At 41.1% G+C, this 24,126-nt stretch overlaps 3 protein-coding genes and 1 long non-coding RNA gene across 4 annotated transcripts in view; 2 read left to right on the top strand and 2 right to left on the bottom strand.

The window, feature by feature from the left end:
- LOC135341316 (hydrocephalus-inducing protein-like) overlaps positions 1 to 4,011 on the bottom strand; it is a 33,027-nt gene extending 29,016 nt beyond the window's left edge. Inside the window, exons 1-11 of the mRNA XM_064537834.1 lie at positions 3,789 to 4,011; positions 3,428 to 3,553; positions 2,996 to 3,250; positions 2,677 to 2,802; positions 2,505 to 2,578; positions 2,159 to 2,283; positions 1,756 to 1,957; positions 1,174 to 1,300; positions 902 to 958; positions 465 to 815; positions 78 to 237 (exon numbers count right to left, since the gene is read on the bottom strand). Of these exons, the coding sequence (XP_064393904.1) occupies positions 78 to 237; positions 465 to 815; positions 902 to 958; positions 1,174 to 1,300; positions 1,756 to 1,957; positions 2,159 to 2,283; positions 2,505 to 2,578; positions 2,677 to 2,802; positions 2,996 to 3,250; positions 3,428 to 3,553; positions 3,789 to 3,905 (1,720 nt within the window). The 5' untranslated portion in view covers positions 3,906 to 4,011. The remainder of the gene's footprint in view (positions 1 to 77; positions 238 to 464; positions 816 to 901; positions 959 to 1,173; positions 1,301 to 1,755; positions 1,958 to 2,158; positions 2,284 to 2,504; positions 2,579 to 2,676; positions 2,803 to 2,995; positions 3,251 to 3,427; positions 3,554 to 3,788) is intronic.
- A 49-nt stretch (positions 4,012 to 4,060) lies between these two features.
- Positions 4,061 to 7,384, top strand: LOC135341320 (protein SSXT-like). Its single transcript, XM_064537840.1, has 6 exons — positions 4,061 to 4,206; positions 4,318 to 4,347; positions 4,447 to 4,496; positions 4,553 to 4,634; positions 6,046 to 6,298; positions 6,920 to 7,384. The coding sequence occupies exons 1-6, from the start codon at positions 4,144 to 4,146 to the stop codon at positions 7,285 to 7,287; spliced, it is 846 nt and encodes a 281-aa protein (XP_064393910.1). The 5' UTR covers positions 4,061 to 4,143; the 3' UTR covers positions 7,288 to 7,384.
- A 4,898-nt stretch (positions 7,385 to 12,282) lies between these two features.
- On the top strand, positions 12,283 to 13,947 carry LOC135341322 (uncharacterized). The gene is made up of 2 exons (XR_010396552.1): positions 12,283 to 12,689; positions 12,832 to 13,947. It is a non-coding gene; the product is annotated as an uncharacterized LOC135341322 (long non-coding RNA).
- Positions 13,948 to 15,688: 1,741 nt separating this feature from the next.
- Positions 15,689 to 24,119, bottom strand: LOC135341778 (uncharacterized). Its single transcript, XM_064538438.1, has 10 exons — positions 23,958 to 24,119; positions 23,580 to 23,878; positions 20,069 to 20,308; positions 19,417 to 19,621; positions 19,054 to 19,147; positions 18,838 to 18,938; positions 17,888 to 17,951; positions 17,311 to 17,519; positions 16,924 to 17,024; positions 15,689 to 15,990 (listed from the first exon to the last, which is right to left on the bottom strand). The coding sequence occupies exons 1-10, from the start codon at positions 24,072 to 24,074 to the stop codon at positions 15,780 to 15,782; spliced, it is 1,641 nt and encodes a 546-aa protein (XP_064394508.1). The 5' UTR covers positions 24,075 to 24,119; the 3' UTR covers positions 15,689 to 15,779.
- Between the last annotated feature and the right edge of the window lie 7 nt (positions 24,120 to 24,126).

The raw sequence follows: 24,126 nt of genomic DNA on the forward strand, positions 1-24,126 counted from the left end.
TAATGACATACATGTAATACCGTGCAAAGGCCTTACGGTAAGCCAAGACAGATCTATGTGAATTCTCCACTACTCACCATATGGCACTGTTCCAAAGTTGATCTGACTGGTGTCAAATTGGAAAGTTGGTCCGATGACCTCTCCTTGTATCTTGAGACGCAGTGGCTGGGGGGAGCCCTCGATAAACCACTGGAACTCCTCGTTGAAGCCACCCAGTTCTGACGAGGAAAATGAGATCTGAAGAGAGAAAGTGTGGGGTTTGCTGGTACCACATCTGTACACAGGCCTAGTGAAATGCATTAACATTTACAGACATCTGTATCGCATTCACAGCACATTTTCTGCAGTACATGGGAAAATATAAATGGGAACCGACTTGTACCACAAATTACACAATACATGTACAGAAGCTATTGTAAACTGTAACATGATTGTGCTTGCTTATAATTATAGCTACACGTTACCTGAACAGCCTGTAGTTTTCCAGGACTCAGCACGCCATTACTGGGGGCAAAGGTGAACTTGGGCCCAAACAGAGACTCCGATGGAACAAGTGAAAACAAGGCCTCAATATCTCCTTTATTCTCAATCACCACCTCATAGGCATGAGCAGAATTGACAAACACGTTCTGAATGTCCAGAGTGTCGAATGAGAATACACAGCGTGGGCCGACACCCTCCCCTCGAATTTTGAGAGGCAGTCTAGATTCTCTGCCAGTGATGTCACAGTAGAGCACCCTCGAGTAGGAGGTGGCCTCCTCGGGTTGGAACATCACTGAAACCTCGGCCTGAGAGTTGGGCCAAATGTCTCCTTCCTGGGGGCAGAGAGATAGTGCACAGTAAATGTAAGTGATGAACATGCATGTACATGTAGTAAACATTTCATTATGAGTGAACTTACGATTGGGTCTAGAGTGATTGCTTCATCAGAATAGAGAAACTTCTCTTCATCCAGATACTATTATAGGAGAGGAAAATTACATGGCAAATACAGCGATGATCAAAGCAAAGAAACTACCGAATTAAAAAGCACCATGTGTGCTCGCTCCTTGAGAGCTACTTGATGTACACATGCAGTAACTCCAAATCATCCCTTATGACTCAGCCTACCAAACACACAGGGTCTCTGTCATGCGGACATACTGAAGTCGAACATGTGATATGCATACTCACCTTTTTCTTGATGTCCAGGTTCCTAGTGAGGATGGGCAGTCTATCTCTGATGAATGGGTCGTGCATGCAGCGATCAAAGAATGTTTCTTTAGACAGTGCTTCCTCCTCTGCCAGCTGACGGGCTTTGCTGTGTAGAGAGAGACCATAACGGTAGCATCCAGGCAGGCATTGCCATATAGCGGGTATGTTTCGAGGGTATAAATGTTTTCGCTGATTTTAAGCATGTACCACGAACATTTTACCCACGAATTAATATCGCATGGCATGCTGCAAAAAAGCTGCTATTCTGCGAAAACCTTTGCAACGGTCTTTTGACGAAATTTTATACCGTCAAAATATACCCGGTATACGATATAATTACTGTACTTACACTGACTGTGTCTAGCTATGAATACAATGTACAAAACCTGCATGTGCAAAAGCAACAACACTGTACTATTGAAGTAATGCCTAGTATAGTTACCAGCAAGCTTACGGCACTCGAAAAAATGTGCACTGATTTTCAAATTATCGTAAAGAAAGAATAATTCCTCTACATTGTCATACACATACACGGCACAGTGCACAGCATTTAAGGCTCACTCTTGTCTCCTGACATTCTCCTCCAGCTCACTGGCAAAGGCCTTCCACTGATAGTGCACCACAACATTGCTGCGATTATGCAGGACCACACTGCGCTCTGAGGACAGACCCAGGTAGGTGTTGTCCAGTGTGAGGGAGCTACGATCCAGTCGCACATTGACGTCCACCGCACTGCCATACAGCTGGGTATATACCTCCTCACCTGAAAAGAGATGAGCGGAATTTTTTAGAGTTGATCAGTGTTGTGGGGTGAGAAGGTCACACAAACATGATATGATTGAGCCATGTACTACAGAACACATTGTACCCTTAAATTTTACAGCGACTCTTCTTGCATGTGCATTAGAACAGGGCACTGACACAGTAGAGATGCAACTACATGCATGCAGTAGTATACACTCACCAGTTTCGTAGTAGATGATTAATTCTTTGTTATGGTCACCTAGCTTCTTAGGAGTGAATTCCACACTGACTTGCATGCAGGCACCCACTGCCAATGTGGAGGTGGTAGGAGTCACAGAGAAAGGCCTACATACAATGAGTGTTTCTATGTAATTCAAGCACTGCACAAAATCCATAGCATAGCTGGAAGGCAGTATCGCTCAGAAAGGTCAAATGGGGGATCAACTAAGAAAATGTACACGTGTAAGAACAAAAAAAACGGAGAGGTACTACCCTGGGGGGGGGGGGGGGGTAATAACTGTAAGATTTAACACACACAAATCCATCAAAGGGCTGGGTAGACTCACAGCTCTGTTTTCAAGTTGAATTTCCCCTCACGGTTTCCCACATTTCTCACAAGAACAGTATTAGTAGAAGCATACTACAATGGGGACATTATGAAGGCAACAGTATACTTACAATTCCACCAAAAAACACCGTTATACAGAAAATGTCCATTCTATGTGCACATACATGTACCTTGACTGGAGCTGCAGAGAATTTTACATCATCTGGGAAATCCAACAGGGCTCTGGCACCGATGGCTTGAACTGGAACTATAAATTTCTCTCTCTCAGTCACAAACACTAGCTCCTGAATGTAATCCTACATGTAGGAGGGCAAATGGCTTACATGTAGGTCCTGTATGTGCGTTTTGTTGCGCCATTGCGCCAGGAATGTACAATAGTTAGGTTGTTCATGGGAAGAGAAATCTACACACAACCTACAGTATGGCTGGGAATGTACAGTGTGTATGAGAACAATATGTATTTTAGAGGTAATGCAATAAACTATTCACCTTGTTTTCATCTGGTGTGAAGGTGATTTGGTATGTGATCTCCATACCAGGAGCAACTTTACTACCAGCCAGTTTCTGACAAGTCACAGTGAAATATGGGGACTCATCATAAGTCACTTTGATATGACGGGCTACTCTGTCCAGGTTTCTAAGTTGGAGTGGGAAGACATAGGTCTTGCGGGGCTCGAATTGTTGAAAGAACACCTCTGAGGGGTAGGGCTGAAACAGTGCTTGGTCCACATCTAGACTCACATCCTATACCACAAAAGAATGGATGATCTCAAACAACAATTGATTATCAATAAAATTACCCGTGAAACATAAAGTATATACTAAATTGGCTTAAGTTCAGCAAGAGTTTGGGTTCTGTTTAGGTTCTGTTTGGTTTGCTAGGGATATTATTCAACAGTCGTTCACAATGCACATTACAACCTTTTGATGAGATGAGGTTCCAATGTCCAGTAGCTCTACAATCTTTGGTGGATACATCTCTCGAGTGTTGGCGAGTTTCTCTTCAGTGGATTGTTTCATCTCAAACAAAAAATTTGATGGAGTTCTCTGAAGAGAGAATTATTATTATGTTAGATCTAGCGTTATGTTAGATCTAGCGTGCTATCTACATATTTTGTTGAGCCCTACCCCTAATTCTAAGCGCCAGTAATAATATCATTCAAAAATTTATTTGCCGCTCAAATAAAAAGGACATGGCGTTTCTATTAGAGTGGCACTGTGATAAGAAGAAAGACGGTATGTACTGTGCTTAGTGGTGTAATTTAGTTTGCTAAAAGCTCACCTTAGCTTTGATTGCAGGACCATTTATCATTTTGGTGACCTTAATGGACGACTTTGCATTTTTTGAAGTAGCAGGACCACTGATTGTGGATTCTCCAACAGCTGCTTGATAAGACATCTCTTGCAAGTATCGGCAGAAGCTCAGAACCTTTAGCTACATAAGATATGACAAAATCTCTCTTCTCTCATCTTCTAATTAAGATCAAAAGTTACTATGGTAACGATTTCATTGCAAACCAAAGAGTTAAATTATGGTTGTCGCGTGACGTGACCACCATGCTGCTAAAGCAGTGAAGTTCAAAGGTCGAAAACAAAGGCTTTTTGGCTTTCTTGGTCTGAGTCAAGTTGCTCACAGGATGTCTGCAGCTACTGCTCCTCCATTTAATAAATCTGAATCGACTCCACAGTCCATACAGAGGGTAAGCTATATAGATGCTGTTTTGTGTAAGATGCCTCTACCTGTACCTATGCTATAAAGCTAACTGTACACAATCTACCAGCTTTAAACAATGCATGTGTATTTTTTCTAGCTATTGGATGAAAACTCGCAGTTGATAAAGGTGAGCTATTCTCGAATACGGTCGCATCTTTTTCATCCAGCACATGTATAATTATGTGTTCATTATGCACATCAAAATAAATTATTAACTCGTATGCAGGCACTTGTCGAGAATATGACCAATAAAGGGAAAAGTATGGAGTGCATACAGTGAGTGCTTTTAGTCACCATAGCGACAAACTATTGTTTTTGTTTTCACTGACTAGGTACCAACAGACGCTACATCGAAACCTAGTGTTTCTTGCTGGACTGGCTGACCCAAATCTAAACATTCAGGCTCTTATTCCAGTAAGTTGAGAAATTGGCGCCACTTGTTAAGAATTATACAGCAGGGCTTCATCTAGTGGGGAGGGGCAGGGGTGAACCTTTGCCCTCAAAATGCTCAGCTTCCCCCCCAAAATGTTGTAGAATAATGATATCATCACATTATAGTACTGTCTCTATGATGTGCAATATGTAACTAGATCTACTGTGATGCACTAGCATGTATTATGGGGTGTGGGCAACAAATGTGGGAGTGGTCAAACGTTTTGCTGCATGCTTACGCGCGCCCCAAAACCCCCCCCCCCCCCAATTTTTAATCCTGTACATAGATAGCTAGATACGATTATGGATTATGGATAGACAAATCATGTGTATGCTTGCTTGACAGACTTCTATCAGTTGAGCCTCAATTATCCGAACACCTGGTGTCGCCACCTCATCCAGATGGCTGAAATATCGGATACCAGAATGACTCTAAATGAGCCACGCCCATCAATGCTTCAAGTAGCCTCTGCATGCAAAATCAGCAAATGATTTCCGGAGCTCTTACAAATCTACTATATTAATATAGTCTTGGATTATAATCAGAACAAGGTAACAAGCTATACTGTTAGGCTAATCTGAAGCGTTAGGCTGCTTCTGCTAATCAGAATGCAAAAAGCTTTCAACCACGTGGACACTTAATGCGCATGTGCGAGTAGGTGTTTGATCATTAAATGTGGCCGAATCTTTCGAATTCGGATGATCGGAGTTCAGATAATCGAGGCTCAATTGTACTGTGAAATACCACTTATTGTGCTTCATTCAATTAGTCCTCCACCTAAATGGAATCCTTACCATGTGTTCTATTATGGGCTACCGTAGAAACTGGATTATTAGCGCTTACTTGACTATAAGCGTATCTTCATTTAAGCGCATGCTTAACTGCAGGTTTTTTGTACTCTAATTGAAGGCTTTTCCAGAAGGATATTAGTGAAAATTTTGAATTGATTCAGCTAATTATTTTTGTTTATCTAGGAGCTAGCTAGCTTGTACAGTGCATGGTAGCTATATAGCTGGTGATATCCATCTGGAAAGACTGGGCATGCTGCTACCTTGTCTAAATGTTGTGAAATGAACTGTAAAATGGACTGTAATATAATAGTATGATATAGATCCAGTTAGGGCTGCCTGCTTGCTCACTTTCTAGCTAGGTTACGAGTCAGCTCTCATCACAGAGACATCCGGTTTATAGGCACATTCTCGAATATAAGCGTATAGAGGTCTGCTATTTACCCCATGAGCGCATGCGCTAATAATCCAGTTTCTACGGTATCTCGCCTGTGCATTTACAGTGACATGTTTGGTTTGGTTTAAAGTACATGTACGATCTATAATCCTATAATAAAGCCAGTTTTTTCTTTTAATGTTACCTGCTTGTTGCCTCTTTTCACAGAGTCCTGGTAGCAACCCGATGGTCCCTAGCTCCACTTCCCCCCTTCCCCCCCCATCCAGTGGTCCCCCCTATTCCACTAATGCAGGCTCCTCCCCTGGTTCAACTCTGGCCGGGGCCGTCAGCACAGGCACTGGTCAACAGACAGTCAGACAGCCACAGGCTACAATGAACCCTCCGTCAACTTCTCCTGAGACAATCTGGTCTGCTAATTCACAAACTGCCCGAGCTACCCCACCATCTACAATGTCTGCAGGTACATCATTACTCCCAATTGCATTTCTTATGCCTCGGTGCACATGCACAAGCGAGGTATACGGTAGTGTGTTTGTGTGTCTCTGTGTGTGTAGACACACAAACACACTACCGTATACCTCGCTTGTGTGTGTAGACTGCTACAGCTGCTCAAGGATCAATGAAGTGCAAGTAAGAGTTTCTATAGGCTTCTAGTCATGTTTTCTTGGATTTGCAAAATAATGCTTCGTTCTCGAGTTATGCCTAGTTTTGCTTACTTGGAATGCCATTGCAGCCTTTCAGAAAATTGCGTAGCAAAACTTGTTCACCGAGTGTTGCTACTCTACGTAGTAGTTAGCTCTGCACTAGAACGCCAGCTATTGGTAGCTGCAAGCGTGAGAAGAGACCTGCAAGGCTGCTGGTGCACCCATTAATTTAGACTTGAACTTTTGGTTTTAACACAATCATGGTTGATCATTACCCACTCTTTTGAGTTTGCATGCAGCAAAAGTAATGTGTGTATAAAAACTATTAGTAGCTTTATGTTATGTAGCTTTGGCACCTCTACCGAGGCATCAGCACCCGCGGTGCTTTCATTTTGTTATCGTTTTGCATATTCTTAATTGACCGATTGCATCTTTAGGTCAATTTCCACCTGGTGGTGGTATGCGCAGTTTTGACGGAGGAATGTGGAGTAACCAAGGGCAACAGCAAGGGATGTATGGAATGCAGCAGAGCAGCGGTTTTGGGTCGATGATGTCACCAGATGATCGTCAGAGACAACAGCAAATGCTTCGTATGAGACAAGAGCAAATGATCCACGCACAGCAGATGCGTAGAATGCAAATGCAGCAAAGTGGTACTCCCAGTTCAGTTCCAGCTGGCAGTGGAATGTACCCCGGAATGGGGCCACCTTCAGGAATGCTACCTCCAGGTGGAATGCCTCCTGGTTATCCCCAGACGAGTATGATGCAGATGTCAATGCCTCCTGGACCAATGAACATGCATTGAACTTGATTATTGTGTATTGCGTACAATCATGTTTTATGAGTATTAGTGTGTACCATTAGGTAGTAACATCTTCTATTCAATGTTCTCTGTATACGTATACCGAGTGACTGTATGATGGATAGAGGCGCAGCTTGATCTAATACTTGTTTAGGTAATGATCTTGACCATTCCCGTTATTGTGCCTTAGGCTACACGCCGTAGCCGCACGAGGGATATGACTGTGTGTGCATATAATATATAGCTATAGATACTATTACATGTAGTATATACAACCATAGATGATACAGTACTGTTTCACATCCACGTCAGTACTGTATCATCTACATGTATGCTATAATAATGAAAGCACCAGAGGTGCTGATGCCTCGGTGGAGATGCCAAAGCTACATGTACATAACATAAAGCTACCACTACTAATAGCTTAATTCACATGATGAACATTTTTGCATTACACACACAAATATTGCCGTTAAAAGTTAAAGTTCAACTCTGAAAAGGCTGCAATGGCATTCCAAGTAGGCATAACTTGAGAACGAAGCATTATTTTGCAAATCCACGAATTGAAATCTAAGAAAACATGACTAGAAGCCTATAGAAACTCTTACTTGCACTTCATTGATCCTTGAGCAGCTGTAGCAGTCTACACACACAGACACACACACTACTGTATACCTCGCTTGCGCATGCACACCGAGGCATAACTATAGGGGATGCTGGAAGCATTGTGTGAGGCGAGCCTAGCCTTAGCGAAGACAAAGAAGTTGTAGTGAGTTCCTTCGTTTCCTAAAGATCTCTCTAACTGCAATTCTCTTTTCCTCTTCAATTCGAACCTTTTGGCGACAGACGAGCTTCTGTCTCATAGCTCCTACATGTACTTGTTGTTAAATTTCCCTTAGCCTTGCCAGCAGATGGTGTCTAGACTCGCAAGCCGTCACTGTTGCAGGCGAACCTGCAACAGTGACGGCTTGCGAGTCTAGATGGTGTCTTTGATATGGCGTAGGGAATGCCATTCCCTGAGTTGTTGAGCTGTATCAGTTTCATCTTACTGTTTCGTAAAGGTCTCTCTCTCTAACTGTACTCTCTTCCATTTACTCTACAAAGGCTCACCTTCTGTGTGAGCTGTTAGAGGAGTTCAACCTTCAACAACTTGTGACAGAGCCCACAAGAAATACCAGTATTTTGGACCTGCTCCTTACAAATAGGGAGGACATTATCCAAGAAAATGAAGTTGTAGATGAAATACCTGGATCAGATCATGAATCAGTACAGTTCTCCATCAACCTTACCAATTAAGAAAAAGATCACCAGACACAGGAGGCTGATGTACAATTTCAAAAGAGCTGATTTTAAAGCTTTTAGGGAGCTCCATGAGCAAAATACCATGGAACTGCTGCTTCCTCACAGAATCAATTGAGGACTGTTGGATACACTTTAAGGATGTTCTTCTATTGGCGGCAGATCAGTGTATTCCCAAAGTCACCCTGAAACCGAAAAAGAGGATGTCTTGGCTCTCGGATGAAACACTTCTACAAATAAAGAAAAAGAGAAGAACCTATAAGCTGGCCAAACGCACTCAAAAATCGCATCACTTTAGTAAGTATAGGGCTATCTCTGATAAAGTCCGCAACATGACCAGAAGAGACCACCTTGATCATTTGCAGGTTATAACATCCAACCTAAGCACTGATCAAAGACCCTTCTGGCGATGGATGAAAAACATCAGAGGACACAGTTATCAGATTCCTGAAATCCATCATGGAGGTGCTACCCTCACCAATCCCTTTCAGAAGGCGGAGACATTTTGTAGATTCTTTGTGTCAAAATTAGTAAAAGAGGATACAAGTTCCCTGAAGAATATCAAGCAAGACCTGGACAAAACAACCAGTGAAATGAAAACATCAGACATTGTCATACTTGAAAGATGAGGTTTACAAGCTGTTGAGCAAGATAGATACATCGAAGGCTAGTGGACCTGATGAACTTCCTGGCAGGCTTCTGAAGGAAGGAGCTCAGTGGATTGCTAGCCCCCTGTCCAAACTATTCTCACTATCTCTAGCACAGGGAAAGCTACCGCAAGATTGGACATCAGCTAATATCACTCCTATATTCAAAAAGGGAAACAAGCACTCTGTATCAAACTATAGACCAGTCAGTCTAACGTGCATCACAGTTAAACTTCTTGAACGTATCATATTCAACCATGTGACTGCATTTCTAACAACAAACAAAAAACTAAGCCCATTTCAGCATGGATTTCGTAGTGACCACTCGTGTCAGACGCAACTGCTGGAAACAGTTCATCAATGGGCAAAAACACTCGATAATAAGGGCAGCACACACGTCGTATACCTAGATTTTTCAAAAGCATTTGACACTGTACCGCATGGACATCTACTACTCAAACTGGACCACATTGGTATAAGGGGTGACCTGCTTGAATGGATCAGAGGTTTCCTGCTTAATCGCAAGCAGCGGGTCCTATGTGACAGGGTCACATCTGATTGGGACAATGTTCCTTCAGGGGTGCCACAGGGCTCTATACTTGGCCCCCTATTGTTCATCATCTACGTCAATGACATTGGAAATACCTTCTCCTCTCAAGCTAGACTATATGCAGATGACTGTACAATTTTTAGGAATGTTTCCTCACAACAAGATCAGATATCGCTACAAAGAGACTTGAACCAGCTATTTGAGTGGACTCAGAGCTATTTGAGTGGACTCAGAAGTGGCATTTGGCACTGAACATTACTAAATGCAAAGCAATGATTATCTCCAACAAAAGGATAAATATAACACCATTGAAAGCATATTCCATCAACAGCAACCAACTTGATTGGGTGGAGACGTATAAATACCTGGGTGTGATCATTCACAAGAAACTATCCTGGAGTAACCACATCCTTCAAGGGTCCTCCAAAGCCATGAAAGTGTTAAACCTTCTACGTAGAACCATGCGCATGGCACCAGCAAATCCTCAAAAGAATTGGCATACATTGCTTTGGTATGACCTCACTTGGAGTACTGCTCACCAGTCTGGAATCCCCACCAAAAGAAATACATCCAAGATTTAGAAAAGGTACAGAAAAGAGCTGCAAGGTGGGTGGGTGGTGTTCGCTGGGATAGCTCGACTAAAAGCTGGACAGAATCATACAACACAACATGCCTCAAACTTGGATGGCTATCACTCGTAAACAGAAGGACGTACTTGGACTGTTATCAGACATTTAAAATAATCAATGGTTTGGACTGCATTAATTTTAAAGACTACTTCAAACAGAACAAGGGTAACCTCAGATCCAACTCTCACAATCTTTTTTTTTTAGTCAAGTATCAATGCCTTCAGATACTCCTACTTTGTTAATGCCACCCATGTATGGAATGAGTTACCAATTTCAGTTGTACAATCACAAGGACCTAGCTTTAAACAAAATTTATTAAGTCATTTGTCATTAGGTTCTTTTAATTACAGTACTTAATTAAAACTTCTCTTAATTATTTCCGTTTGTTTTGTTCGTTGTGTGTGTGTATATGTTATGGGGAGCACCTAGATAGGAATACCTTTTGTGTAACCCTTTCCATGTATGTATACGTATACATGTATGGATAAAATTATTTCAATTCAATTCAATTCAATTCCTCTTCAGACGAGCTGAGTTTCTGTCTCATTAGCTCCTTTTGTTGTCAAACTTCCCTAAGTCTTGCCAGCAGATGGTGTGTTTGATATCCCAACGCCATTGCCTCACTACCTTAATATAATAGTTGTTGAGCTAGCTGTATCAGCAGTGAGTTCGAGTAGAAATTAAATAAACCATGCATGTAAGACAAACAGATGTCACGCTAAAAAGCGTGCAAATGGAGCGATCGTCATGCTAAAAAGCTTCAAGCGACAGACAAACAGACAGACAGACAACATTCAGACGGATATCCGGTCGCTGGATCTAGGCGGATCTAGCTAGTATGGCTATTATGTGCTGATAGGGTTAGGTCCAGTAACCATTATATTATAGACACCAAACACAACTAGCTGTCAACAGATTCAGCGACAGAACTAGAAACCGTGCTGAAGTATTGTCTCATGAATCAGTTTATAACGTAGACTCGTGATTAGGCCGCCCAACTTTTAGAGGGCGGCTGAAATAGAGACTAGCAGAGAAACAGTTAGACGCTACTGCTGAGTCAGCAAAAACGAAAAGCGGCCTTGTAAATGGGACTCGCCTCAGGGCTCGCCCTAGCCTCGATCCCAGGCCGCACTTCCCTTCAGGCTAGGCTCGCAGCTAGCTGTTTGGTAGTCTCATGAGACTAGCTGTTTGGATGGAGTCCAACCAACGCACATGTAGGACCAGAAAGCCAGAAATCGGAAAAGGCTGAAGTGAAAGGTAAATGAGTGGGCGTAGCAGGGCAATGCATTCCAAGGTTAACCCTTAACTTTTCACAGATATGCGATCTCACTTCTGCCTTTTCCTATTTCTGGCTTTCTGGTCCTACACGCGCAGGTGTATAAATTGGTTTTGTGCCGAAGACAAATGAAGAGAAGGTATTGAAAGAAACAAGCATACTAGAGTAAACAATAGAACTTCGCACGACACATATTTTCGAACGATTTAGCACCACGGTAAGCAAAACAAACAGCGATATGCAGAATCTGACCCTACACAAGCCGACTTACATGCCTTAGGAACAAGCTGGGTTGAATAGCAACGTCGTAGCTCTTGCAATGATGACGTAATAATCCAGAAAACAAAAGTGTGCGATAGTTGGAATTTCGAAAAAAGTAATGTATCCCCGAACCGAGGTACTTGCCGCTTTAATTAGCTAATATCGAGCTTCCCATCAGCTTTAGTATGTCCTATATAGTATGTAGTGAACATAAGCAACACTAAAATTACTTCACTGCTACTCAAAACAAACAATAAACTTTTGAACAGTAAGTGCTGAATCAGCACTTTTAACACCCACGTGGATGGTTGTGTACAGCAGATTTTTATACAACCATCCACGTGGGTGTTAAAAGTGCTGATTCAGCACTTACTGTTCGAAAGTTTATTGTGGAGTAGCAGTGAAGTAATTTTAGTGTTGCTTATGTTCACTACATACTATATAGGACATACTAAAGCTGATGGGAAGCTCGATATTAGCTAATTAAAGCGGCAAGTACCTCGGTTCGGGGATACATTACTTTTTTCGAAATTCCAACTATCGCACACTTTTGTTTTCTGGATTATTACGTCATCATTGCAAGAGCTACGACGTTGCTATTCAACCCAGCTGTTCCTAAGGCATGTAAGTCGGCTTGTGTAGGGTCAGATTCTGCATATCGCTGTTTGTTTTTGCTTACCGTGGTGCTAAATCGTTCGAAAATACGTGTCGTGCGAAGTTCCATTGTTTACTCTATTTAATATGTAAGTAATACTAGTACCAATAGCATGCCTATCGGCATGGTTAAAATGAAACAATACTCTGTGTAGAACTCTGATGGCTGAGCATGAGTACGAGTTGAACTGACTATAGGCCTAATTATTTTATCAATTGTGATATTTACAGAAGATGACTGCCTTCTATGGAGTTCGCAGAAGATTCTTCTTCACTGGATGTACTACACTACTTTTTTGTGTAGGATGGAGCATTTATCTCATTGGGCTTATCGTTCTTGCACTTCAAACTCAAAGATCTGATTGTGGACTTAGCCTAACGCCATGGATATTGATATTATTTGCAGCTGGAGCACCCTGCTCATTTGTTGCCCAGCTATGCGATTATGGTGTCTCTATACATCCCGTGATACAATTCTTCTCAACATTATTAGGTGTGTTGTTTAACGTTTCAATTGGTGCTATGTTGGTGGGATATTACACAGTTCCAGAATTTAATGGAACTTTTGCTAGATGCATAATCACAGGGTCAGTTATCTGCATCCATTGCTGGTGTATCAATCTTACTTTGTCGATTTACAAAGAAAATACTCTTGAACCAGACAAAATCCCTTGCAATCGATTGTTTCATGGATGTGCAAGAAAACTTGCTATCATACCGAGCATTCTATTGATATTCGGGGGCGTACTGGTGTTATTATATTCACCTGCATTAGGAGATATTTGGATTAGTCGTCGATTTTTTTGGCTGCATTTATTTTTTGGCTTGTCGACTGTGATCCTCATCTTGTCTCATGCTGGATCATGGGGTGTTACGAGCATTGTTATAGGATTAGTCAGTTCATACATGGTTACAACATACACAGTATGTATGGGATATGTCTTCTTTGTCTGTCTGAATTACTTATTGTTTTCGAGTCAATTTGAATCACCAAGCATGTTCCTGATGTTTACTGGCTCTCTTTTGTCTATCTTTGCGATGGTATTTGTTCTTTTACTGTGGCCATACTATACAAAATATGAATTGGATACAGACAACAAGACACAAGACACTGATGCCATATGCATTCTTGCACTAGAACAAAACACAAGCAAAAGTAATTAGTTTGGTCAACTTTTTTATGGCCTCTTACATAGTCTTTATAATAATTATTACACATGCATATCATAATTATTTGTGCACGTAGTATGTTTATTCATTATCGTATAATATCATAATTATACCATCTTGTGTGCGTCCTTTTGTGGTGTCTACATGAGTCAACAGTGAAAGACTTTCCACTTGTCAGTTAATGTCGAGGTATACTAACTAGCATGTTTATTCAATATCATAATTATACCATCTTGTGTGGGTCCTTTTGTGGTGTCTATATATATATGAGTCAACAGTGAAAGACTTTCCACTTGTCAGTTAATGTCGAGGTATATATACTGGCTGTAAACAAACTTATTATGTATTAGTTATATTGCCCAGCACGAGCTGTAGCCCCGAGGGCATTATGTTGCTCCAGTGCAATATATGGCATGTTGCACAAGGGCGCCTACAATAACTAACTTAATTGTTGCCCAATGACGTCAAACTCTTCTGATTAGTTAGGTTTTCCCTACAAATTACATGCATGTGTTTTGAGTGAAATTTTAGTGCAATATGCCATATATTGCTATATATGATTGCTATGCCGGTAGTGATGCAACATGCCATATATCTGGATATTTCTTTGATCTGCCCACTCACTGCATGGGCAACAAACAGTTATACGTATATAAACATTATTTTTTGATAATAAAATAGTTATTGCCCAGCACCGAGTTCAACATGCCATATATTGCACTGGAGCAATATAATGCCCGAGGGCATTATGTCATGCATCCAATGCAATATAATTATGGCATGTTGCACGAAGGTTCCTGTGGTAAATTTACCAACAACCAATTTACCAGACAGCATAATTATGCATGGTTTTGATGCAGTTACTTTGTAATTCCAAAACGACCAAATTACAAATTTTTTTTCTCGTATCTACGCATTCTATGCAGGTTTCTATATGCAGAAAATGGTTTTCAAGGCGACAAATTAGTTATTACATGCCGGGCAATTCGTTCAAGCAGTTATTGGCCCGGTAGTAGATTGTGGTCAAGGGCCTTTCTCATAGCCATGTAATAACTATTACATGCTTATACATGACATGTTGACATGTATATATATAGCCGCATAATTATAAAATACCACATGACGGTCAGGAGAGCATTATGAGCTCGATCCTGATATGTAATTCAGGGATGTATATACCCACATGCACTTGGTATAGTTGTATACAAACAACCACGCACCATATAATTATCAAGAATTGGTCAACAATAGCTCATAATGCTGGATATAATTATAGTTAATGACCATGCATGTACGGGGATTATGAGTGCGTCATTCTATATGTACGCCCACATCTGAATCTTAGCCCATGTATAATACCTACCTATATATAGCGGCAGTAGCGGGCCCATACATGGTGATGTCAACCCACTACACCATACTAATTTACATTGCCTTACTTCTGATCCTAAGGTTGCTATTTATATAGACGGGCACCGGGTATACATGTAGTAATTTTAGCGTTTTATTTTTTTTGACGGATTTGCAGCAAATTTATTAGCACAATATTTGTCAGAAGAGATTGAATGTAAAGTTTGGTAGTCAGATTATTATAGAGATGAAACAAGGGCTAGCCTGCTTTTAGCATATTATACTCTCAAAAGTATATTTAGAGTATTAGCGTTTTATTATTTAGCGAGGACATAATTACAAATTCTCTACCCGTTTTTATAATAGTCTTGTAAAAATAATAACAGTGTTCCAAGTCCCAGAATAGTCCCTTATAGGGGGAGCGAAAAATAATGGTATAATCCAAAAAGACTGCAATAATGAAATTCCCACACTGTACTGCAATCGATAGTCTTTGCTGTATACGTACTACATGGGTTGATGTCAGATCCCCAGTGACTCGTGCAAGGCGCCCACCTAGTTCTCTTAACAAATAGCATAGACTGATATCTGCATGAAATTGTTATCAAATGAAGTATGTGCAAATATTAAAGTGATGGCACAACGATATTGCACGATGATCAAATAGCTAGTGCAGTGCCTAAGTCTTCATAATCAGTATACGTAGTTTGCTCTGTTTCAACATACTTCTCAGCACAACGAACCAAGTCTCTAATGCATTGATCCATTGACGTGGACTGCACAGCTGTGCTGATGAGGAATTGGGAGGCTTTAAACAGATACCCAGGAGCTGATGGGTGGGAGTTTTTCCTCTTCATAGATATTGCTTCACTACAGTAGAAAAACATGCTTGAGAACCCATCAGTGACACTAAACTGTAATTATATATGCATGCATGTGTCCACATAACCACCAGTACTTCCGTTAGGCCTACAAAATGTTTATACTATGATTCGTACTGATCTGTATTTCCAATCTACCTAATACCGTATAGCGTGAAATTTTCGAGGGGCTTAATTTTCGCGAATTTCGTGGGTTAGAATTCTACACGAAAATAAGTCCACGAAAATTGTTAAATTACTGCTATAACGTGCAAAGATTTAAGGCGTGGCTTCCGGTTAGCAGTCATTCCGCAAACATTGTGCAACGAAATGGCTTTTAGAGGCCAATCCACGAAATATAAGTGCCTCGAAAATTTCGCGCTATACGGTACATAAAAAAATTCTGATGTGCTATTAGTGACTGGAGAGCGTACAGCAATTAATCCCGTATCACATTCGGTTCAGTAATTGCACGTCGTCACTGACAGCGTGCAATTACCTGTCAAGTAATTGCACACTGTAAAAGACAACGTGTTGTTTTTGAATAACGGCCGTGGCCGAAAATGTTAATAAAAACTGCAGAGAACGTCATCATTCACGATTAGAAATCAATAGTATGGTTACTCATGCAATAAGGGATTAATAGCACTCATAACAAGCACTGGCAAGGTTAATAGCACTCGGCTACGCCTCGTGCAATTAGTAGCCTTGCCATTGCTTGTTACTCGTGCTATTAATCCCATATTGCACTCTTAGCCATACTATTAATAAGCCATTTTGAACCAATTGTCTTGGGCATGCATGGCTACTATGTCAATGACGGTGCGTCCTTCGCCCAAATAGCCAACATTTGCCGATAGCTCAAACTACATGTGGAGACTCATTACACAAAGAGAGGCAAAACATGTTTCAGTTATGAGTTATGAAATGCATCGAGACTCACCAATTGTAATGATAGGCTCGTGTTAGAGCTCTGAATAGCGGATCTTGGAGAGCATTGATCTGCTTCTTGTTCAAGATGGTGGTCATTTCTTCAACCAGTGTCTACAGAGTGAAAGTGTACAGCTGTTTCAAATAATATTAACACACAACAAAATAGGTGTTGCTACCTAGAGACAAAAGTCATATAACAATAAAGGAACAAGTGATCACCTTTGCTATACTACAGTACAAAACTCCATACCAGGTCAACCTGTTTGCATTTATGTTAATGAGACCCCAAAGTCTCCAAAGGAATCTGTATTAGTAGTCACTGTTTGGTTTACCTAAGAGTGATCACTAAACAATTTACACCGGGGAGGGGGGGGGGTACATGTACGAATGCACTTACTGGTAAGTAGTCGGTCAGGTCCTTGCGTGATTTGACCAAGCTGAGCATTTTCTCAAACACTCGGACCCAGTCTAGCGGCCTGGCAAGTGTTCCATACATGGCCTTAATGTCTGTTAGCAAGTCTAATGCAAGAGTGGTGTTTCCAGTCTTTTGTGCACATTGGAGCAGTGAATAGAACAGGGCAGGATCCCACAAGTCCCTCAGAACATCTGGAGAGAAGTTATGAGAATGAGAATGATAAACCTGAGATGTGTGTATGGCCATAGCAATACATGTACATCTAATTTCATTGTGAATAAAATCTTATCATTCCAAATGGGTTCATGCCACACTTAGATGTGGTGTTATGGTTGGACTTTAGTACGTTTCAGACACACCATAAACACTGTATAGTACATTTTGTATGGCTTCACAACAAGCTGCTAAATTCCTATTCAGTAGGGCGCCCTTCCTTACTGAACAATGGAATTAGCACAAAAACCTGCCAATTCTAACCACCACGTATAACCCGATATGCCTCATGCATTGATATGCCTTATCGTTGAAATTGGACGAACAAAATTGAATCCATGTGAACCTGCTAAATGTATTTCTTTGTATCCATTGCAGTACTCCTCTGCTGCTCTCCCCGAGGCCTTTATCTGTGTTGAGCATGGAGAGTTATATCAAAATTATTCTTGTTTGGGAGATCAATACAACATGAATACAAAGTGTGTGATGACTATACTATACCTACAGAGGATTTCAGGTTGTAAGTTGAAGTGCAGTCAACCATCACTAATTGTGTTATGAAGTAAAACACATTATTAGTTATTGCCCAGCATGATGTGGCCCTCGGGTATTATGTTGCACAAGGGTACCTAACTTGTTGCCCAATGACGTCAAACTCTTTTGATTGGTTAAATTTTTCTCAATAATAGACATGTGTTTTGAGCGAATTCATTAGTATCGCCGAATTTCATAGTGAATTCAATTAAGTTTCCTTAGGTGGGAGTGTGGGGCATAAGTCAAAAAGTAGATTTCATCCGCTGCATTTACACACAGTGCAACATGCCCTATGTTCTGGTATATTCCAGTGCAATATTATGGTTGCTATGGTAGTGATGCAACATGCTATATACAGAGCACTGGATTGCTTTGATCTTTCCACTCACTGGGCAACTGTATTGAGTGGGTGCACGTCTCCATACACATGTAAGCATACGCTAAACATGGCAGTTTCACCTTGCCCCAGTGCAATATGCACTGTGATCTCAGAGGTCAAAAGGCAACGAGTTTGTATATTTTTATTTGTATGTGAATGAAATAGTTGTGCATGGCCAACTTTTAACTTCTGCAAACCAACCTGGAACTGTGCCCCGAGGGCATTATGTCATCCAGTGCAATATATGGCATGTTGCACTCTGGCTGGGCAATAACTAATACTTATCTCAAGTGGTTTTACTATTTGCCCAAACTTCCAAGTGAGCTTCAAAGGCAGTATATGCACTAAAAAAAAGCAGAGGAGATTGATTATGATATACTCACCATTTCTTTGTATCCGTTATTTTTTAACAACAGAGTGAGAGGTTTTGCCATCTCTGGATACACCCACAATGGAGGCTGCCCATCAAACACATGCAACGTGTCTGAAATTAAAACAACCAGTAGAGAAATGGGCACCCTCGTACACAACATGTATATCTGAAACCATAATGTTGTTTGTGTATGCATCAAGGAGTAACTGTGTGCATGCATGGTTACCTGTCAGTAGTTGGCTGCAGAGTGCTAGTCTCCACTGGTGAGGTGGCTTAGTCCCCAGGGTCTGAACTAGCATCCTCGTCACAGAACTGAATGCCTATAGCCAGAACACAAGTCATACATACATTCAAGCATACTATTGAGCAGAGATTTAATTATCTCTATCCATTGCAGACCATCTGGACACTTTAAACTAGTGAGGGAAAATTACAATACCATTTGTAAAGCCTACCATACACACACTTCTGGATTCCCACCCCTTAACAATGAACAGCATCTGTGCTATTTACGTGACCTCTGGCTGCATACATATATTGCAAATTACCAGCCTTGAAGTCTATGTTTGTATATAATTATATTATGTACCATTCTTGTAGGTGGGATTCTGTATCGCCTGGTCATGCAAGTGTAGAGTCCAATGCAGCGTTGTAGTTGATTAGCTTCCACACAGCCTAGGATCAGCCGCTCAAATGTTATCCTTGAGGGTAATCCATCCGGGTCTTCTGAGATCAGTCGACTGAGTGAGGGCCGGGGGACGCCCTCTGTGTCCATGTAGGCCTCAACCACAACTCTGTATGGTGAAAACACATACATTGTAAATGTACATAATTTTTCCTATAAATGCACTAGTTATAATACTGTACACCATAATCTGTACTCTCTCTTTATAAGTGAGTGGCACATATACAACTGTACATGTACATCCAACATATATAACACATAGCCGCCAATAATATTCGGTCATTAAAATCTGTAAAAGCCAGTGCTCTTTTACAGTTCGTACGTTTTGTCAACCGACATTCTTAATCCGTACATCAGAACACACAACCACCACAACCACCTGAGAGCAAGTGCATGACTACAATCACATACACTATGCACAACCACCTGAGAGCAAGTGCATGACTACAATCACATACACTATGCACAACCACCACCACAACAAAAGTCTGACTGAAACCAACCTGAAAACATGGCTACAACCATTATAACTAAGCAATAATCATCATGTGCTCACTCTTTGTCCAGCTTTGGTTGGATGCCAGTCCTCTTGAAGTGTCTGTACAAACTGTCCACTTGAGTTGAGTTAGTTGATGCTTGGAAAGCACTCGAGTAAGCGGTCGAGCGAACCTCCTCTTTTCCCCAGTCTTGGATCATGTAATCCACCATCTCCATGACAACATGCGTCTTAGTGCCTTGCTCGCTCCCAGAATTTATGAGACTGAGGCAAAGCTTGAGGAGTTCACTGTATGCTTCTCTGTGTGTGTGGGGGGGGGCAGATGTGCTTATGTGGGTGTAAATATCTGAATTAAATAATAGTTAGACATTGTTTTAGGGTGTCCAAAGGCACTGATTTAGTTCCTGAGCGTAGCGAGGGTACTACAAGTGGCTGAGGGATTCTAAATCACATGGACACCGACAAAACAGTGTCTAACTCATAGTACACTACTAGTGCGCATTTTCAAACCTTGCCCTTGAGGCTTCTTATCAACTAGTGTCTAAGGGTGGAATAAAGCCAAAAAATATATGGGGACTAGAAAAAGTAATAATTCCATCCTACTACCCTAAAGCCAAAAAATATATGGGGACTAGAAAAAGTAATAACTCCACCCTACTACCGTATATCTTCTAATTTATCGGACACTCTAATTACCCCGGACACTCTTTTGGGCAATTTTCATTGTTCTAATACAACGGACAATCCAGTGCTTTAATATTACATTTGTTCTAAATATCCGGACAATACCCTTGAAAAGTTGATCATAGACGGCAAGTAAGACTTAGAGTGCTGCAGTTAGATAGCTTTGAGAGCTAGTTTTAGATAGCTATTGCAACTATTCAGTTGTACCTTGTTCTATTAAACTTAGCTAGCTCGCATGCAGCTGCTTGCTTGTTCTAATTATTCCGGACACTTTGCATGCTCTATAAAAATCTGTTCCAATTATACCCGGACAATTTCCAAAATAATTATTTTTTGCTGTCCGATAAATTAGAAGATATACGGTACCCTACTACCCCCTGAACTGGATTTTGGTCTTAAAATGTAATGTAGTTACTTGATTAAACACCCATGGTAAAGCTCTATCTTTGTTAATAAAACGCCCATCTTGCCCATGTATGGGGCGTGGAGCTGAAGTAGCACGTGGAACAAGTTGCAAGCATGGCGGCATAGAATTGTTTATGATGGCAGAGAGATACTGACACAGAGGGAGAAACACCACTCCTACGTCTTAAGATTTAAGCTGAGAGCTGTGTCACCAGCCAGGAATAGTATAATAACTTCTGCTGTGCAAGAGTTTAAAGTAGACATAATTAAGCACCCATCTCGTTTGAACGCCCCTCTACAGATGTTGCTAGGAGATAAACGCCCGGGCGTTTAATCAAGTACGTACGGTATTTAAATAAGTTAATGAACATTATAGGTACTATTTACTAAGATAGTAGCTTTAAAGCAGGCTATCAAAAGTACAAGTACATTTTACCCTGAGGCCTGAGGCTATAATAATATACAGTGGTTTCTAAGGGTTTGTGGCCTAGCCAGGTGTGCTGCTAAAATTGATAACTTACCACCACATACATTTTTACATATAAACAAAGTCTATTTGTGTTGAGTTCACTGGTTAATTATGGCTTCATTTATACTTTATGGGACTTCTCTACAGATAAAAGCTAAAGTGAAGCTTATCAATTCTACAGCATAGAGATAGAAGCGCCTCAAGGAATCCAATGGTATCATACTGAAACAGTGAAGTATCTAAATGAAGCCAAATAACTTTTGAGTGAACTCAACACAAATAGTTACATGTGATGGTGTTAATTCAATTTTGCTAAAAATGAATTGCGTCATCTCTACACCTGGCTAGGCCACATTAGAAACCATTCAGCAGGCATTCATACAGTGTCAGAGGAGATCCGACAGGCACAGTGCAGCTCAAGCAATTAGCCTCAGCAAAACTTATGACGTGGGCGGGCGTGGAGGGATAATTATTGCTCAATCAAAGGCTAATTGCTTGAGCTGCACCGCACCTGTCGTACCTCCTCTGATACAGTGTACATGCAGCCTCAGGCCTCAGGGTAATTTTGATAGGTTTTAAAAGCTACTATCTCAGGACCTATAATTTTTATTAAATACTGTATTTACTTGATTAAACGCCTGGGCGTTTATCTCCTAGCAACATCTGTAGAGGAGGCGTTTAAACAGAAACTTGAAATCTGGCTTCTCCTACTGTATTTTGATACCCGCGCGATATTTGGCTTTATTCTCCCCTTAAAGTGCCACTACAAGAAAACACTACGGCTGCGAGACTATGTACGAAAATGTATAGTTTTAATTATGATCTATAATGAGGAAGTGCTGTAAATACATAATTATGTGCCTATAGTAATTGCTTTCGATTGTATGCCACGAATTTTTTTACAGCTCAGGTTAAACTAAACATTGCTTATGTCTAGAGGTACACGTTCAACCGATATGCAGAGGTGTAAGCTTATGTAGCGGGTTATTTTCGTATTTTTCATAATTATTGTGCAGCATCATCAGAAAAAAAAACTACGAAATTATACAGTCACCCCAATCTAAGCTGTGCGAATATTTAGAATACACATTAGTATGCGATAACTTGTACCGACGAAAATTACCCACTACACGGTATTTGAAACAGGCCACAATTTATTTAGCGTATACCCAAAACGAAAGTGTAGCGGAATGGATAGAATGGATATAGGTGGTAGGTGCAGCATACTGTGTGTACACATTGTGTGTGGTGCTGTTTGCCATTCATTGGTGCAGTCTGCCGCCCTTCCTAGGGGAGACAACCGTCTGAGCACTTTAGTCTGAAGGACATTGCACAATGGAATGTTAATGTTTAATTATTACGTCAGTGACATAAACCAAAAGTAAACCTGATTGTTCAATGCATGCAAAGGTCAATGGTGAACACTTGCTATAAATTTTTGTTTGGCTGGCTCCAAGAATGATGTTAACTAAAGCACTGAAGTGCTAACCCTCAGCTGTTGACATGATCTACAAGTGTATAAAATGTAGCAACCAATTATACAATAAATGTTGGCTATAAAGCAGCAAGTAACAGGAGCTTTCTACTTTAGTGACCCTGTTCCATTGTTCCTGGTACGGGATCACTTCAGCTGTAAATACGTAACTCAAATAAAGGCCGGGTGTATAGCTAGCTAGCTCAAACGTGTAAGTTCAAGCCAACTGACCCGTGGCCACCCACGGGCGCCTGGGGCAACAAGAAAAATGTTGCACAGGCCTACTCGACTTACTATAGCTCCTTGACTGACTAACAGTAGCCATAGTTAGGCTGACTAGCGCTAGCTATAAAATAATGTGTCCCACTGCATACGCCTTGTTGTGATTCTTTATTTCCTTCAGTCAATCTTTGCTCTGATTGGTCAAGTTAGAATTCCGACCTAGCCAAAAAGTTCAGACTAAAGTGCTCAGACGGTCTCTCCCCTAGGAAGGGCGGCTAATTTATGAGACTACCATTGGTGCTCTGAACACAGCTTACTTGGACAGCTTATCCCCACTCTGTTTGCTCATACTGGCTAACTCAATAAGGTCCACCACAGTCAGCCTGGACTTGTGTAATGCCGTCACCCGACCTCCTACCATCCTATCATCTTTAGGAGTCACCCTTCTTTCCCGACTGAGTGGTCCTGGTCTTGGTAGAGCACTACACAGGCTGACAGACATCAGTGAGGCTAGCGTCTTCAGCGTGTTGTCGGGTGGAGTGGTCTCCCAGTGGAAACTAGTAACGAACTTGATAACATCACTCAGCTCAGCAATACCAGAAGCAGGTAGAACTCTCTACATTAAATAATAAAATAATATTATAATTTTAGATCTGAGAGATGTTAGATCTATTACATGTAGTTACAAAACTTACTGCTTGTTTTAATGGAGACTCGGGTAACTGGCCATGCTTCTTCTGAGCAATCTTGAGAGCTCTACTAACCAGAAAAGACCTTGAAGACTGCTTCAGAGCTCCAAGTCTGTGAGTCATGCTGAGCACACTGTATGTAGGTAAAGATCATTGATAAGCAGCCATAAGCTCA

This window comes from Halichondria panicea, chromosome 9 (assembly GCF_963675165.1).
Source record: "Halichondria panicea chromosome 9, odHalPani1.1, whole genome shotgun sequence".
NCBI classification, from domain to species: domain Eukaryota; kingdom Metazoa; phylum Porifera; class Demospongiae; order Suberitida; family Halichondriidae; genus Halichondria; species Halichondria panicea.